The following is an 18640-nucleotide window of genomic DNA, read 5'->3' as shown; positions in this document are numbered from 1 at the left end:
ATGGTTGCTTTTAACATACAATGTGGACATTCTTTTTCAGTGCCTACTATTTGAATGATCACACAGTCTGCTTTTAATCTATTCCTTCAAGATTTGTAGGCACTGGTTTTTAATATGTCTAAATCAAATGTCACCTTTTTCAATCTAATGGATCAAAAAATGAGACTTCTTTGAGAGCTGACCTTGAAAAACAGCTAGGTAGTTTTTCAGAGGGTACGTTTTAAATTACTCATTGACTTCGATCTTCTGTAATAATTCCCAAATGTTATAGGTAAACCATCAGAAAAAGAGAAAGCAAACTATCATCGTTGGTGTTACCAGTGGGTTACAAGTAAATGTCACAAGTAAAACCGATGCTGTTTTTCAGTTTCTGGTTCAGTGCATTCCACGTTAACACTTGGAGGGAAAGAGGTCTAGTCCTGTAGTAACTTCCTCCTTCTGTTTATCTCGGTCTCTCTCAAACCGTTACCGTGGGAAGTAAGAAGCCACATGAATGGTAAATTTATAGACTTTATTTTTTCTAGTTGTTTCGACCAGTTTTATTTCTTGTGTACTGCTAAGCATCTCATAGGGTAGGTTTCCTCCACACTCTTAAAGAGCAGTGATCTGGTGTTAGCTTTTCAGCCTGACCGAGGCAGTATGTTTTTTAGAAAGATATCAAAAACCCCAGAGTAGTCTGTTAGAATATGAACCACTGTATATGCTTGTAATCAAAGGACTTTGGAGCTCAAAGAAACTACAGAAATTTATTTCAACTTCCTCCGTTTACAGACGAACCTTAGCAAAATAATAATTCTCCTCAAAAACAACAAAGAAACAACCAAACGGGCCCCATCGGCACCTCTAACGTATTTTTCTCTTTCATCTCATCAACTCGACATGCCAATCTAAGTGGTCTTTGGAGCTGAGTTTCGGGAACTTAATTGGACTGTGCGTTAGTGCTTGAGGTTTGGGAATCATCATGTGATGAAGTCTTACCCAGACATAGGTTTTCATCTCAGCACTATTGATGTTTGGAGCCAGATAATTCTATGAGTGGGGGACTGTCTGTACCTTGTAGGATGTTTAGCCGCATCTCTGGTGTCTCTACCCACTAGATGCCAGTAGCATCAAAAATGTCTCTGGGCTTGGGGGGCAAAATTTCCCTCCTCCCCACCTTGGAGAACTACTGCACGAAGACTGGAAACAGCAAACCCCATCTAACAGCATCTTCTTACGGAGCAGATAACTGGATTTTATTGTTTGAAATTTGCCAGGCTAGTTCTCCCTGGTTCTCAGCTCTTGGTATCAGCAACTGGGATTGAGCCAGATGGTAGAGTCCAGAGCCAGTCCTGGAAAGCTGGAGAGCCATTCTGATGAAGTGTGCTTCCCCTGGAATCCATCACTAGCAGTTGTGGGCATGTCAATTGCCAGGCAGCTCTGGTGGTGATGTTATGTGTCAGATGGAAGTATGGAGACTGCCGGATGGATGTACAGTGGTTTAGCTGGGCTGGTGGAGTGGGGATGAGGATGCGTGAGCCATTGGTGTGCAGTCTCTTTTTTCTGCCACAGATGCAGCCCATGTACAGAGCACTGCCTGGATGCCTGCTCTGGACCAGTGAAGAGCTAACCCTCTGTGGCTGGGACCTGTGTCTGGTTTGAACGAATCCAGTTAATAGACCAAAAAAAAAAAAAACCTCTTCCTTCTCCCAACCCATATTGGTATAATCAGAGGCTCTTAATGTGCTACAAATTTGTCTTAAGTAGCTGTGGCAGGTGTTTGAAAAATCGTAGTAGCTGATTTTAGATTAAAATTCCTGACTTGAGATGCTAGGGCAGACGTGTTCAGCAAACCATGACCTGTGGGTCATATTTGGAGCTCTGCCTGTCTGTGTAAATAAAGTTTCCTTAAAACACAAACACTGCCATTTGTTTATAACAACTGTAATAACAGAGCGACGTGGCAGCACCAGTATTTATTTCACATAACATCTAAAGTGTGCTGACTCCATCTTTCAGTAGTCCCCATAGTTCCTTCTAAAACACTCGTGCGATCGTGTCCCTCCTTGACTCAACAATTTCCCAGGACTCCCATGGCCTTGGGCCGGATCCTCCTGTTTTCATATGGGTTTGGAACCCAGCACCCCGTGGTTTATGTGTTGTCTGTGGCTGCTTTTGTGCTGCAATCCCAGAGCTGAGTAGTTGCTGCAGAGAGTGCAAAGCCTAAGATGTTTACTGTCTGGTCCTTTGCCAAAAATGTTTGTCAGTCTCTGACATGCAGTTGGTTGTTCGTTTGACTGGCCCTTAAACAACAGTAGAAGAACTTCCAAATGGTGTCCCCCCCCTCCTCCATCCTCGTTCTGGTGATTTGAAGAGAGACTTCTGACTTTCTTTTGGGATACGGTCATTCAGAAGTAGTGCCTGGAAGATATCCGGGGCAGCCTGTGTGAAACAGTCGCAGCATTCATTCCTGGGGTGTGGAGGGCGTTTCTGGGTGCTTCTCTATCACTGCGGGGAGGAGCATGGGGGCCAGAGCCGTCTGTCGCTCAGCCTCCGCTGCATCTCCCAGGCCCGCGTGGCAGGGCCATGCCTGTCTGTGATTTCTCGGGAGTTGCGTCCCGAATGGTGTCACTCGCCCAGTCAATGCTGTGCTTGTTTCTGAGGTGAATTGGTCTCTGTCTCCAATGGCCTGACCCAAATTCTGATGCCCAGTGATCACCTCTTATCTAACAGGCCAGGCCTGGTCCACTTGTATTCTCAAATTAGCAGGAATAGAAATCTAGGGTGATGAGAGACACCCCTCCCCCACCCAGGGGTACATCCGCACCTCATTAACCTTGACTTTTCTCACCTACTTGATTCTCTGGGCGCTGGGACGCTCTGCCCTGGACTGGTCACTAGCTCAGGCTGAAGCAGCTATGAGCCCTCAGCTTCTCTGCCAGCCCCCCACCAATATTCTGTTTCCCTGCTGCCTGGTTCCCCCTTGTCCTCCAGGTCTGTACACCTGCTCTGCCTTACCTCCTGTCTCCTGGTTCCCTGAACTCCTTGGGCCTAGACTGTCCCCGGGATTGGCTCTTATCCTTCCAGCCTGGCACTTTGGGCAATGTCTGTGCCGTGGGCTCGTGTCTGTCAGTGCGGTAGATGCTTTGTGTGTACAGCTGGGAAAAGACTGACAGGGTCCCTGCTCTCACAGAGGCTGCACTCATTTGGGGGGAGAAATAATAAACAAGAGAATGACAGATAGCAGTAAATTCCAGGAAGTAAAATGACACAGGGAGATGGGATTTTTTAAAAAGTACTTGAGGAGCTACTTTGGAGGAGAAGATCAAAGAAGGCCTCTCCCAGGAGGTGTCTTTTATTTTTTATTTATTTTATTTTATTTATTTTTGGCTGCGTCGGGTCTTCGTTGCTGCGCACGGGCTTTTCTCTAGTTGTGGCGAGCGGGGTCTACTCTTCGTTGCGGTGCGCAGGCTTCTCATTGCGGTGGCTTCTCTTGTTGCGGAGCATGGGCTCTAGGCGTGTGGGCTCAGTAGTTGTGGTGCACGGGTTTAGCCGCTCCGCGGCACGTGGGATCTTCCCGGACCGGGGCTCGAACCCCTGTCCCTTGCATCGGCAGGTGGATGCTTCACTGCGCCATCAGGGAAGCCCAGGAGGTGTGTTTTAGCCCAAATGATGCTCAGGAGCTGCCGGGTGGGGTGGGAGGCGGGAGGTTGAGGTGAAGCAGGGTGTGTGCCAGGTCCTAAGGCCTCACGCACACTCCAAGAGCAGAGCAGAGGCTGCTGCGGCTAGAACAAGGTGAGCACAGGGCAGTGTGGCCAGTGCTGATGTGGGAGAATCAGGAAGAAGGCATGGGTACCGAGGCCCTGAAGGCTGTGGTCTCAGTGTGATGGAAGCGGCGGAGGAGATGAGGAAGACGAATGCTCTTGCAAGGGAGCCTGGCCTGGCTTGCCCCTACCTGGCGCCGGCCGTGACCCTGACCTGTTGTCCACTGTCACCTCCACAGGGAGCTCAAGAGGAAGGAAGTTCTTTCTGTTTCCTTAAGGACATAGGGGTGGAGAACCAGGGGGGAGTTTTTGGTTGCTGGCGAGGGGGTAGCAGCTTTGGGCTTCTGTGGCCCTTGTCGGCCTGGCGATGTCCATTGCCAAGACATAAACACCGCTTAGGGTTGGTTCAGAAGTCAGTGGGGGGGGGGCCCTCACTGTGATGCTGGCGTGGCAGCCTGAGGCTGCTCCAAAAATGTAGCCCCCATCCTGCGTTGCGGACCTAGGTAACGATCTGAGAGTCGGACAAGGGCTTGTCCGTGTGTTTCGTTCCACCTCTCCTATGAAAAAGAAGAAAACACTTACATTGGATAAGCCTGTGAAGGTTTATTGTTTAAATTTTTTCTTTTTGCCTCTGTTCCTCCAAATCTGATCAAGGGACTGTTTTTTGGAGGGCTGCGTGATGTGGAAAACCACCATCGCCTAAGCAGAACCCTTGTGGGAAAAACACTGTTCTTGGAGCGAAATGGGGGAGAAAAGAACTGGGCCCTTTCTTTGGTGTGTCTCAGGAGGTTACTTGGTTACCCTACAGTGACGTGGCTGGTGTGATTCCGGAAAGGGCTCTCTGCTTTCAAAAGCTTGGACCTACAAACGGGCTTCTCTGGGGCTTGGGGCTTTTCCAGTGATCCTGTGGTAGAAGACCCCCGCCCAGCATCCCCATCAGAGCCAGGCCAAGTTCACGGGCACACCCAGCCCAGTCTGGATGTCTGAGGAGGACCTCGGGTGTGTTTGAGACGGGAGTGCAGTCGGAATCTGGGTCTCCGGGAGGAACTGGAGGCTCTTGCTTGTACTCCCTTTGTCCTCAAGCCCTTTCCTTGCACACCACACCACTGCTTCCGGTCCTGGCGGGAGGAGGGGATACAGGTGTAAAGGGATTTGCCTCAGAGTCCTGCCCTGAAGTAGGTCCCTCATCTTCCCTGCAGCGCCTCCCCTTCCCAGCGGTGTCCTGGTGCTCTTTCTGCCAGAACTGCTTGGGCAGAGTTCACGGCCACCCTGAAGAGCTGTCCACCCTTCTCATGCTGCCTGGCAGTGCAGCTGTCTTCTGGCACCAGCTTTTGGACAATGGCTGGGCATCTTCCTGCCTCTGAGCTCTGCATTTGCTGTTCCCTCCACCTGCATGCCCTTCCTCCAGAGAGATCCCTCCCTCCTCTCCTTCGGGTCCCTATCAGAAGTAGGGCCGCACCCCTACTTCATTCTCATTCTTCATGACACTTAAACTACCTATCATGTTACTGTCTTTATCATCTCTCTCCCCTATTAGAATGGAAGCCCCCAGAGAGCAGGGAGTCCTGTCTCTCTTGTTCCCTGCTGTGCCCCAGGGCCTTAGCACGTGCCTGGCACATAGTAGGAACCATGAGTGAATAGCAGCAGTGTCCCCTCCACCCTGACTCTGTCTAGTACAGTTACTGCTGAGGCTAGTTTGAAAATCACAGTGGGAACTCCCTGGCGGTCCAGTGGTTAGGGCTCTGCACTTGCAGTGCAAGGGGCTCAGGTTCGATCCCTGGTCGGGGAACTAAGATCCTGCAAGCCAAGGAGTGCGGCCAAAAAAAAAAACAAAAAGAAAATCACAGTAATGTTTTTAGTGAGACAGGAAACAAGAAGAGATTCCCTATGGACTTGGTGTCCAGGTGGCTCCAAGTAGCTATTATGCACGATCCTGACGTGGGAACCGTTGTTTCTTCTGGAAAGCAGCTGAAGCGTGTTTAGTTGTGGCTTGTGGAAGGTCTCCTTACTAGATGTGTGACCTTGGGCAAGTCACTGATGTTTTAAAAGACTGCCTCCTCTTTTGTCCAATAGAGGGTATAATATCACTGACCTCATAGACTTGTTGACCTCATAGGATTGCACGTGACCGAGCTTATCAAAGCACTTAGCTTAGTAACATGCGTTCGTTATTATGGGTTATCGCTAACCCTGGCCTACACGGACCCGCAGTAGTTACCACCCAACCAGAATTGTCCATGTAGAGCTGACATTGTTTATTCATTTGAACACAGGACTTCAGGAACCTGTGTATATAGCTGCTTTTAGGGTTTACAAGGGACGGGGCACGACCAGACAGGAGAAGAAATAAGCTGTGGACTGGAGGAGGGCAGGCTCACGACCCACTGCTAATGAAACAAGATACCCAGGGCTTGTGCACCAGAATCCCCTGGGCTGCGGTGCCAGCACCGATGCTGGGCTCCACCCCAGCCGGGCTTGAGACCTGCTGCTCTGAACTCCAGGGAGGTGCTGTTCGGCTCTTCCCTGGATCCCTTTCCAAAGGTGTGTTAGCTCCAGAGTGACCTTGGCATCATAGAAACGGGACACGTGATTGTCATTCTCCTCCCGTTCAAAAGATAGAGCTTGTCCTTTGTGGTGTGGGATAAGTGAGGCGTGGCCGAGCTCACTTCGTCTCTGAAGTGGGCACCATTGGGGCACAGTTTCTGGTGTGGGTAGTGAGCAGGGAGGGCTGCGCTACGGCTGCCCTTTCCCGACAGGGAAGATGCCCTGGAGTCAGTGGGGACTACGGGTGTCAGTGGACTTGACCTTTCAGAGCCTGAGTCCTTTTCTACACAGAGGGCTAAGTCGGCTTGAGTCCTATTCCACGCAGCTGGCAAAGCGTTAGGAAGATGGAGAGAGCAGCCCAAGAACTCCGTCTGGATATTTACAGATTCCGTAAAGCAGTTCACTATCCTCCACAGGCCTAGATAGGATTCTTTCTCAGATTCTGCTGCCTAGAAGTTCCTTGAAATACTAGGGAGCCTTCCCCCAGCACAGGAATAGCATTTACTTCTAGGTACAAGTTCAAGTCAAAGCTTCATTCCGTACAGCTAACCCAGGAGAGCACGGCAGTCAGTGCCTCTGAGCTGCTCTTTCACTGGGTGATGATTGTTCCCTTTGTGACCTGGAAGGCCTGTGACAGCTGCAGGGGGAAGGGCATATTTGTGAGTTTAGGGGCCGGTGAGTTGTCCACTGGGGGGGGGCTTGAAGAACCCAGCTGAGATGAAGCAGTGAGGGTCAGTGACCGAGATACTTCTTGGGAGGGGGGAGGGGGCATCAGGGTACCTGTGGCCAGTATCCTTGAGTTCCGAGGGTAGAATACACGGTACTGGTTGCATTTTCAGGTAGCATTTCGTGCCTTTGTGATTGTCAGAATGATGTGAACGTTTATAGAAAATTCAGAGCTTCTGGAATATGAGGCTGTCGAAAACCTGGGACCCTCCAGGCACTTTTCCTGGGCTGGCTTCTTTTTTGTCCCCATGTGAAAGGAAAAAAAAATTCATTTTCAATTCCAGCAGCTGTTTGAGTCACTGTTTCAAAGCTGTTCAATACACGATAAAAGATATTGTCCGTAAAACGCGCAAGGGCAGAGATGATCCCAAGCCCAGCTTTGCATTCTTACAAATTAAGAGATAAAACACTCTTTACCCCCAAACCAGGTAAATTTGATTTCTCTCCAGCCTTTATTTAAATGCAGATATATATGTGTGTGTATGCTCATTTTTAAAAACTGGAATATTTTACATAGAGCTTTTTGAACTCATCTTTATTTTATTTCCCTGTCCATTATATATTTTTTTAATGGCCATACACTTTTCCTTTTTCATCCAACCATTCAATAAACATTTATTGAGCTCCTGAGATCAATAGCTTGTGGCAGTAAACAGAGATGACAGAACAGACCTGCTCTCTGGCCTCCAGTTTAGCGATTTATTCCATTTTAGGAATAGATGGACACCATATGATGTAACCTTTTTGTTGGGTATTTGGGTAGTGTCCACTGCTTATCTATAATAAATAGCACTGTTCTCTTTTATAACTAACACTGTCTCGAATGTCCTTGTACATAATGAATGGACTGTATTTTGGTCATTACTCTAACCGTATTATCTTTCTGTGGAAAGGTCATTTTAAAATTAATTTTCAAACATGTAACTGATGAAACTTGACATTCCTGGCAGTCAGTGGGAATGAGAGTTTGGGGTTAATTCTTTTTTCATTAGCGCCTTCCTTTCTCATTAGCGCCCTGTCTTTTGCTGGCTTCTCTGGAGCAGCAAGTGAATCTGCTCTGTGGTCCTGCTGTTCCAGCTCTGCTCTGGACTGGGGGGCGGGGAAACACGGCCATGGTAGAGAAGGAATTGCATTAGGAAGAAGCACAGATGTAAATGATCTCTGGCAGTTCCATGTCACAGTCACAAAAGGTCCATCTATGTAGGGGGGATCAACAAGAGATAGAGGGTCACATTTATTGATGGACTGTATCTTTTTTTTTTTTTTTTTTTTGCGGTACCCGGGCCTCTCACCATTGCGGCCTCTCCCGTTGTGGAGCACAGGCTCCGGACGCGCAGGCTCAGCGGCCATGGCTCACGGGCCTAGCTGCTCCGCGGCACGTGGGATCTTCCTGGACCGGGGCACAAACCCGTGTCCCCTGGATCGGCAGGCGGACTCTCAACCACTGCGCCACCAGGGAAGCCCGATGGACTGTATTTTCAGAATCAAGGAAGAATGTCTTCTTAACACTGATGTGACAACTTTGTATTCTACCTAAGCTGTGTGCCATCAGTGACTATCACCAAAAATTGTGGGTTGGGGACTCTGTCCAGTAGTCCTGTTACCTTTTAACAAAAGGGCAAAAGGTTACCAGCCCTTAAGAGACCTGCAGCATGGGCTAGGCTGCTGTCCGCTCCCACCTTCCCTCATTGTAGTTCCCATCATAGTTGTTTTTTTTTTTTTTTTTTTTTAACATCTTTATTGGAGTATAATTGCTTTACAATGGTATGTTAGCTTCAGCTTCACAACAAAATGAATCAGCTATACATATACACATATTCCCATATCTCCTCCCGCTTGCGTCTCCCTCCCTCCCACCCTCCCTATCCCACCCCTCCAGGCGGTCACAAAGCACCGAGCTGATCTCCCTGTGCTATGCGGCTGCTTCCCACTAGCTATCTACCTTACGTTTGGTAGTGTATATATGTCCATGCCTCTTTATCGCTTTGTCACCGTTTACACTTCCCCCTCCCCATAGCCTCAAGTCCATTCTCTAGTAAGTCTGTGTCTTTAGCGGTGCCACCATGGAAGTCACACAGATGCCAGTTTAGTGACTGTGTTCTTACACTTCATTCCCTCTCCCGTAACCCTTCTGTCCGGATTCTCTCTGGACATCTCCACAGAAGGGCAGCGGGGAAGACAAGCGTTGGGGGAGTGTGCTTAATTCAGTGGTTCTCAAATGGGGTGCAGTCTGGAGGCATTTCTGATTGTCACATGGGGGGATTGCTACTGTCATTTAATGGCTGGAGTCCAGGGATGCTGCCAAACACCTTAAATGCATAGGACAGCCTCTCCCATCCCCTGCCTCCCACCCCCCCGCCCCAGGGCAAAGAATTATCTGGTCCCAAGTGTCAATTGTGTCAAAGTTGAGAAAGCCTGAGTTAACCCAAACTGGAGGGTCAGGGCCTCTGCGTCTGGCTGATGACAATTGCTGGTAAGAGTTAAATGCCATTTTTACATGTGGACTCCTTGGCTGATAATTCAGGCTCTGGGCAAAGAGACTGGAGATGGGGGAGATTGATATCATTTATCTGAGGAGTGGTTTCTTTACAGTGAATACAGCCCCCGAGTGGCACCATTGCCCCCGTCTGTGTGACTGTCCTCTGGCAATCTTCAGAGCTCTGGAGAAGGGGGCAGTGCTTTAGATTCAGTGTAAGAGCAGAGCCGGTGGCTGACTCCTGCTGTCCACGCCAGCCAATGATGTGTCAGGGACAGGCTGTGAGTCATGCTGACTGTGGGACTGCAGCCCCTGGAGGAGAATGATCTCATGACCCTTTGGATAAAACGGTAAAGCTTTGCATCACTCAGGGAGAGATTTCTCCAGGAAGGATGAGAGCATTTTCCAAAGGTTTTATTTTTTATTTATCTATGTAACAGACAGTTATGTAGTGCTTATTGTGTGCCAGGCAGTGTTCAAAACATATTAACTCATTAAGTCCTCATTACAACCCCGAAGAGGTAGGCTTATTCTTTCAACTCGTACAAATAAGGATGCAAAAATGGAGAGAGACGACTCAAACCTAGGAAGTGATTAGAGTCTAATAAGCCCTTAATCGTTACGCTGTGGATGAAAGTCACTGAATTTCATGCTTGGTTTCTTTTTTCAGCCTCTCGACTTCTGGCTGGTCACACTGAGATGTCAGGGAATTAGGCAGACCTGAGTCGAGTCTGCGTTGCGCTTTTGTATCTCTTTAACCATGAGCATATTACTTTCTGTCTGTGAACCTCAGTTTCCTCTTCTGTAAAATGAAGTCATACGTGCTTCATGGAGAATGTGAAGATAAATGGAATTCCTTATAAGTGTGCATGGCACGTGATAGGCGTTCAGGAACTGTTAGTTCCCTTCTAACCTTCTTGGTTATAATCATATTTTTAGCCAATTGCTCTAATGTTATGGCCAGCTTGTCTTACTACCTGTGGGTAAGGTACACACTGAAGAGCAAAAAACAGACCTGGTCAGATGTTTGTTAGAGTGAGTGAATGAACAGTCTGCTACAGATCTTAACGGGGTGAAGAAGTCTGATGTTTGGTGTTGGGTGTGGTGGAACGATTGAGATTATGCTAATAAGCACATAGAACCAGACTTTCAGGATGAAGATGTGGGTTCTGTTTCTGTTCATAGTTTTTAGTCAGCTTCGGTGAAGCGTCTGTAAACCACCAAGGATGCAAAATTCTATGTCAATTACACACACACCTTTGTTTCTGTTCAGATGAGTGTCTCTCTTGACCTGGCAAAGTAGGAGGCCTGCATGCCTGTTGGTGGAGGGTCATGGGCTGTGCTCTGGGGTTGGTGGATTGATCCAGTGTGTGTTTCCTTCCTGGCCGGATCAGAGCACCTGTTCGGCGCTAGTGTGCTCTGTTCCCAGCAGAATAGAAGGTGACAACTTCCCATTTGTCTCAGTTCAGGACTTTTCTGCATCCTGTTCCCTCCACTTATGTCCTACTCCCCTGGCCCACTCCCAATTCATAAGCGAGTCTGAATTCTGTTCACCTAGATGGCTATCCTGTGGTCCTCCTGCTTTTATCACATGTACAAGTCAGACTATCTTTCTTTGATTATGAGTTTCCACAGGAGAGGGGGCTAACTTAATTTCTCTCTGTGTGTGTAGAATACCTTGTATACAAACTTAGTAAATACTTACGTAGGCATGAAGATAATGTGTCTGTAATTTATCCAGAGAGAAGAACACTTCTCTATAACCCACAGCCAGATACATAAGAAAGAGAATCAACTCTTAAATGTAAGCACCAGAAAAGAACAGCGTCCCAGCGTCTAGAACAATGCCTGGCACATAGTAGTTGTTTAATAAATATGTCTCGAATGAATGAATGAATCTGGTCTTTATTTTAAGTGTCTTCCTAAATTGCATTATAGTTAACTCTGGGTTCTCCAGCATGTCTGGAATCTGGAACTGTAGCTTTTATTAAGTATTACCATATGTAACCAACAGCAGTAAAGACTTTGCAAAAAATTTGGACATGCGAGAGTCTACAGCACTAAAAAAACTAACAATGAACTTGATCCGGAAGTTACTTCAGGGCCTTGCTACACTTTGGGCTTGTCATTCAGTGTGTCAGTAACCACCATGCTAGAACGAGGAAGAATTTAACAGAGTGTTTTGGTAGGATGCTGAGTAACGGAGTTTTCTCTCTCAACCTAGTAGCCAGGAATAATTTTAATGTTACTTACCGCGAAAGTTGTCTTACAGAGCGAACTGATTTGTTTTGTACTCTTTGGGCCACTTTGAATGTGGCCTCCGTCATCTTTAAGAGGTGGTTTGTTAGGACAGGTCTTCAAGTGGTACTTTTTGATTTGCCGCCTTTTGTTCTTCATGTCAGAGAGAGAAACAAAGGGAGGGTGAGCGTGTGCGCACCAGGCAAATGTGCGGGGACCAAAGGATTTTCAAACTATGTACGTTTTCTTTTACAGATTTGAAGAAGACTCTTGCTGTGTTGTTGGATAACATTTTGCAGCGCATTGGCAAGTTAGAGTCAAAGGTGGACAACCTCGTAATCAATGGCACAGGGACGAACTTGACCAACTCCACCACAGCTGTTCCCAGCTTGGTAGCACTTGAGAAAATTAATGTGGCAGGTAAGGACTGCAATTCTATGCCCTGACATGAAGTCAAAGCCTGCTTCGAACTCGGAAGAGAATACAGGAGCACAGTGTTCTTATTGGCATAATATAAATCCCATAAACTTGGTGTGGCCCCTGTAAAGCTCATTTTTAATTTATTTTTGAATAACACGTTCAAATGCTTCTATAGTCTCTTCATGATGTGTAATATCTGGTGGTCTCCGTGGCATATTTCCCATAATGGGCTCCTGGAATTACTTTTTTTTTTTTTTTTTTTTGTGGTACGTGGGGCTCTCACTGTTGTGGCCTCTTCCTCTGCGGAGCGCAGGCTCCGGACGCGCAGGCTCAGCGGCCATGGCTCACGGGCCCAGCCGCTCCGCGGCATGTGGGATCCTCCCGGACCGGGGCACTGTGTCCCCTGCATCGGCAGGCGGACTCTCAACCACTGCGCCACCAGGGAAGCCCTTGAGTGCCCTTTTTGGCTTTTCTTTCCCTCTTTCTTATAGGAAATTCACAGCCTTAAGTAGGAGAGAGATTCTTTTACTTTCCCACCTCCCAGTGTCAAAACGTTTAATTGTTTCACATCAGGCAAGCTTGTTGTATTACGTTTCTGCTGTGTTCTTTGCCCTTTAGCAAGTTTTAAATTGCAAAATATATTTTTAATAATCCAAAGTATTCCACCAAACAGGTATTAAAAATAACTTTTAATTACAACACAGAGGCAGTGTCATCTAGGCCATAAATCCTGTCTTCCCTTGCAGTTTCCAACAGCTTCTGTAATTAGACAAGAAAACCTCCCACTGTGTTGAGCTACTGATTAATAAATGGAACCCATGCCTCTCCAGCCTCCACTCCTCCACCCCTGTTCCCAGTAGGAGATGCTGTTGAGAAGGTCCTGTCTGATTTCATGGCAGCTCTGCAGGACCCTATATGGGTGGGGGGGTTGGTGAAGATTGCTCTGCCTCTAGCACTGCTGCCTCCCAGCTCCTCTGTCCTGTAGGACCTGTGTCAACATGTCTGCTGTCATTCTCTTCCTGATAAGGGATCTAGCTGCCTCTGACTGTCTGGTTTGTGTGCCAGGCTCACAGGGAGACTTGGTGCCTGAGCTCCAAGTCTCAGGGTACAAAACTGTGGAATGAAATGGAAGGCAGGTGGTGGCTACTTATTTCAAGTGGGATCCCAGCCCTGTGTATGGAGCTAGTTTACTTGGCTAACATATATCTCCGAGCACATTCTGAAAGTCATTGGCTCTGACTAGGCCTCCTTTAGAGGTGCCACTGGTACTGTGTTTTTACTGATATTTATAGAACCAGAGTATTTTATTTTGTTTCCTTTTGGGAAAAAGGGAGCAAATTTAAAGTTATGCCTTTGATAATTAACCTCATTCTTACTCGTTTGCGTCTGTCGTGTGTGACACACTCCATACCTTCGGGAGTTTTACTTGGCCAATTAGTAAAATAATACACATGCTTAGAATAACACCAATTATGGTCGCTCTAAGCAGGGGTGACTGTGGAAGGCTTCTGACATAGTCAGAAGGTAAACTTTGAAGGTGGGTAGGATTGAGGCGATTGAGAAAGAGACAGACTAGAAATGGATTGTGACACAGATAAAAAGTTGTTAGTTTCCTCTCCTTCCTTCCAACTAGCAAGCACTCAGTAAATACCAGTACAGTTCCAGAGCCTTGGAGGCACGTGATTTTATTTACTCTTCTCAGCATCTCAGAGACGTGGTTTCACACAGGTTTTGTGACTTTAAGCATTTGGGATGGGGTGAGGCTTTGTTGCTGAGCTCAGCTGAAGACCTCCTCGTGCCAAGTAGAGAAGACATTGTGTTTGCTCCTTCTTTCTTGCTTCCACTTATAAAATCATCCCAAACGGGTGAGCCTAGAAAAAATGTGCAACCATTTTCTTAGATGTTCCCCAAAGAGCTGCCAGTTTCCTGGACTATTTAATATCCTGTCTAATAAGGAAGTTCTTTATGACTGAGGGTCTGTTTCTTTGGCTGACCTGTGTGTTAGAAAACAAAAAACTTGTCCCTCTGTGCGTGTGGGTGCATATGCATTCCCTGCCCAGACACTGCGTTAGCCACAGTGGCTATAGATGTGGAATGAAGAATGCGGGCATCCTCCTTTATTTCCCCCAGAGGTTGGAGGGTCCTTTATATCTTGTCAAATAACCCACATATTTTTTTTTTTTATTTGCCAGGTCTATAGCTTAGGGTGCCAAAAAGAAGGACAAGCACTTAAGTTCCTAGTCCTAGCTCATGGTCAACCCTTTATGGCTTTTTTTTGTCCTTTTCCTGATCCATGGCTGTGCTGGCAGTCCTCACACCCCTCCTGTCATAGCAGGAGTGGCTCTTGAGCTGTGAGAGAGGTCGTTTTAATAGGGTTCCAATCCTAGTTGAGTGAAGTTTTTCTTTCTTCCTTTCTGCATTAAGACATGTGGTAATTGCTAAGAAATGTTCTCCCTGGTGTGACTTTACTGCTTACTCTGGTGTCTTATTGCTAACTGATGTTTCTGACTGCTTACTGTTGTGTCTTACTGCTCACTGATAGTTCTTCTGGTTGGCTATAAACTGCATCTAAATTGGGTACCATAGCAGTTGAAGAAGAATTCTCTAAATATATTTTCTTTTTAGGGATGTGTGTGTGTGTGTGTGTTTGTGTGTGTGTGTGTGTGTGTCCCCTTTTTCTCTCTTTAGCTGTGTTCTATGTGGCTTTTATTGAAAATGGCTTGTCTTACCAAATTTATTATTGCTCTTGGGCTTTTTTATTATGTGAAAATGAATGTTCTCCTAGATAAATTTAGGTGGAAATGAACTTTATGAAAATCAAGAATCAGATTGAACTGCATGCTTTTTTTAAACATCTTTCTTAGTGTATAATTACTTTACAACGGTGTGTTAGTTTCTGCTGTATAACAAAATGAATCAGCTGTATGTATACATCTAACCCCATATCTCCTCCCTCTAGTGTCTCCCTCCCTCCCACCCTCCCTATCCCACTCCCCTAGGTGGTCACAAAGCACCGAGCTGATCTCCCTGTGCTACGCGGCTGCTTCCCACTAGCTATCTATTTTACATTTGGTAGTGTATATATGTCCATGCCACTCTCTCACTTCGTCCCAGCTTACCCTTCCACCTCCCCATTCTCTACGTCTGCATCTTTATTCCTGTCCTGCCCCTAGGTTCTTCAGAACTATTTATTTATTTATTTATTAGATTCTATATACATATTAGCATACGGTATTTTTCTCTTTCTGACTTACTTCACTCTGTATGACAGACTCTAGGTCCATGCATCTCACTACAAATAACTCAATTTCGTTTCTTTTTATGGCTGAGTAATATTCTGTTGTATATATGTGCCACATCTTCTTTATCCATTCATCTGTTGATGGACACTTAGTTTGCTTCCATGTCCTGGGTATTGTAAATAGAGCTGCAATGAACATTGTGGTACATGTCTTTTTTTGAATTACGGTTTTCTGAGGGTATATGCCCAGTAGTGGGATTGCTGGGTCATATAGTAGTTCTAGTTTTAGTTTTTTAAGGAACCTCCATACTGTTCTCCATAGTGGCTGTATCAATTTACATTCCCACCAACAGTGCAGGAGGGTTCTCTTTTCTCCACACCCTCTCCAGCATTTACTATTTGTAGATTTTTTATGTTTGTTTTTTTTGTTTTTTTCTGTTTTGCGGTACGCGTGCCTCTCACTGTTGTGGCCTCTCCCGTTGTGGAGCACAGGCTCCGGACACTCAGGTTCAGCGGCCATGGCTCCCGGGCCCAGCCGCTCCGCGGCATGTGGGCTCTTCCCGGACCGTGGCACAAACCCGTGTCCCCTGCATCGGCAGGCGGACTCTCAGCCACTGCGCCACCAGGGAAGCCCTGTTTGTAGATATTTTGATGACGGCCATTCTGACTGGTGTGAGGTGATATCTCATTGTAGTTTTGATTTGCATTTCTCTAATGATTAATGATGTTGAGCATTCTTTCATGTGTTTGTTGGCCATCTGTATATCTTCTTTGGAGAAATGTCTGTTTAGATCTTCAGCCCATTTTTGGATTGGGTTGTTTTTTTTTTTATATTGAGTTGCATGAGCTGCTTGTCTATTTTGGAGATTAATCCTTTGTCAGTTTCTTTGTTTGCAAATATTTTCTCCCATTCTGAGGGTTGACTTTTCGTCTTTTTTATGGTTTCCTTTGCTGTGCAAAAGCTTTGAAGTTTCATTAAGTCCCATCTGTTTATTTTTGATTTTATTTCCATTTCTCTAGGAGATGGATCAAAAAGGATCTTGCTGTGATTTATGTCAAAGAGTGTTCTTCCTATGTTTTCCTCTAAGAGTTTTATAGTGTCAGGCCTTACATTTAGGTCTTTAATCCATTTTGAATTTATTTTTGTGTATGGTGTTAGGAAGTGTTCTAATTTCATTCTTTTACTCGTAGCTGTCCAGTTTTCCCAGCACCACTTATTGAAGAGGCTGTCTTTTCTCCACTGTATATTCTTGCCTCCTTTATCAAAGATAAGGTGACCATATGTGCATGGGTTTATCTCTGGGCTTTCTGTCCTTTTCCATTGATCTATATTTATGTTTTTGTGCCAGTACCATACTGTCTTGATTACTGTAGCTTTGTAGTATAGTCTGAAGTCAGGGAGCCTGATTCCTCCAGCTCTGTTTTTATTTCTCAAGATTGCTTTGGCTGTTCAGTGTCTTTTGTGTTTCCATACATATTGTGAAATTTTTTGTTCTACTTCTGTGAGAAATGCATTTGGTAGTTTGATAGGGATTGCATTGAATCTGTAGATTGCTTTGAGTAGTATAGTCATTTTCACAATGTTGATTCTTCCAATCCAAGAACATGCTATATCTCTCCATCTGTTGGTATCATCTTTAATTTCTTTCATTAATGTCTTATAGTTTTCTGCATACAGGTCTGTTGTCTCCTTCGATAGGTTTATTCCTAGGTATTTTATTCTTTTGTTGCAGTGGTAAATGGGAGTGTTTCCTTAATTTCTCTTTCAGATTTTTCATCATTAGTGTATAGGAATGTAAGAGATTTCTGTGCATTAATTTTGTATCCTGCTACTTTACCAGATTCATTAATGAGCTCTAGTAGTTTTCTGGTAGCATCTTTAGGATTCTCTATGTATAATATCATGTCATCTGCAAACAGTTGACAGTTTTACTTCTTCTTTTCCAATTTGGTTTCATTTTATTTCTTTTTCTTCTCTGATTGCTGTGGCAAAAACTTCCAAAACTATGTTGAATAATAGCAGTGAGAGTGGGCAACCTTGTCTTGTTCTTGATCTTAGAGGAAATGGTTTCAGTTTTCCACCATTGAGAATGATGTTGGCTGTGGGTTTGTCATATATGGCCTTTATTATGTTGAGGTAAGTTCCTTCTATGCCTACTTTATGGAGAGTGTTTATAATAAATGGGTGTTGAATTTTGTTGAAAGCTTTTTTGCATCTATTGAGATTATCATATGGTTATTCTCCTTCAGTTTTTTAATATGGTGTATCACATTGATTTGCGTATATTGAAGAACCCTTGCATACCTGGGATAAACCCCACTTGATCATGGTGTACGATCCTTTTAATGTGCTGTTGGATTCTGTTTGCTAGTGTTTTATTGAGGATTTTTGCATCTACGTTCATTAGTGATATTGGCCTGTCGCTTTCTTTTTGTGTGACATCTTTGGTTTTGGTATCAGGGTGATGGTGGCCTCGTAGAATGAGTTTGGGAGTGTTCCTCCCTCTGCTATATTTTGGAAGAGTTTGAGAAGGATAGATGTTAGCTCTTCTCTAAATGTTTGATAGAATTTTCCTGTGAAGCCATCTGGTCCTGGGCTTTTGTTTGTTGGAAGATTTTTAATCACAGTTTCAATTTCAGTGCATGAGATTGGTCTGTTTATATTATCTGTTTCTTCTTGATTCAGTCTCAGAAGGTTGTGCGGTTTCTAAGAATTTGTCCTTTTCTTCCAGGTTGTCCATTTTATTGGCATATAGTTGCTTGTAGTAGTCTCTCATGGTCCTTTGTATTTCTGCAGTGTCAGTTGTTACTTCTCCTTTTTCATTTCTAATTCTGTGGATTTGAGTCTTCTCCCTCGTTTTTCTTGATGAGTCTGGCTAATGGTTTATCAGTTTTGTTTATCTTCTCAAAGAACCAGCTTTTAGTTTTATTGATCTTTGCTGTTTTTTCCTTCATTTCTTTTTCATTTATTTCTGATCTGAGCTTTATGATTTCTTCCTTCTGCTCACTTTGGGGTTTTTTTGTTCTTCTTTCTCTAATTGCTTTAGGTGTAAGGTTAGGTTGTTTATTTGAGATGTTTCTTGTTTCTTGCGGTAGGATTGTATTGCTATAAACTACTCTCTTTGAACTACTTTTGCTGTATCCCTTAGGTTTTGGGTCATCATGTGTTCATTGTCATTTGTCTCTATGTATTTTTTGATTTCCTCTTTGATTTCTTCAGTGATCTCTTGGTTCTTTAGTGACATATTGTTT

General features: G+C 45.2%; 1 protein-coding gene across 2 annotated transcripts in view; it reads left to right on the top strand.

The window, feature by feature from the left end:
* MGAT5 (alpha-1,6-mannosylglycoprotein 6-beta-N-acetylglucosaminyltransferase) overlaps positions 1–18640 on the top strand; it is a 357666-nt gene that overhangs the window by 138492 nt on the left and 200534 nt on the right. For both annotated transcript variants that reach the window (XM_060016916.1, XM_060016915.1), the window contains exon 4: positions 11983–12147. In XM_060016916.1, the coding sequence (XP_059872899.1) occupies positions 11983–12147 (165 nt within the window). The remainder of the gene's footprint in view (positions 1–11982; positions 12148–18640) is intronic.

This window comes from Delphinus delphis, chromosome 7 (assembly GCF_949987515.2).
Source record: "Delphinus delphis chromosome 7, mDelDel1.2, whole genome shotgun sequence".
NCBI classification, from domain to species: Eukaryota; Metazoa; Chordata; class Mammalia; order Artiodactyla; family Delphinidae; genus Delphinus; species Delphinus delphis.
Note: the sequence above shows the minus strand (reverse complement) of the source record. Positions and strands in the feature narration are given on the sequence as shown.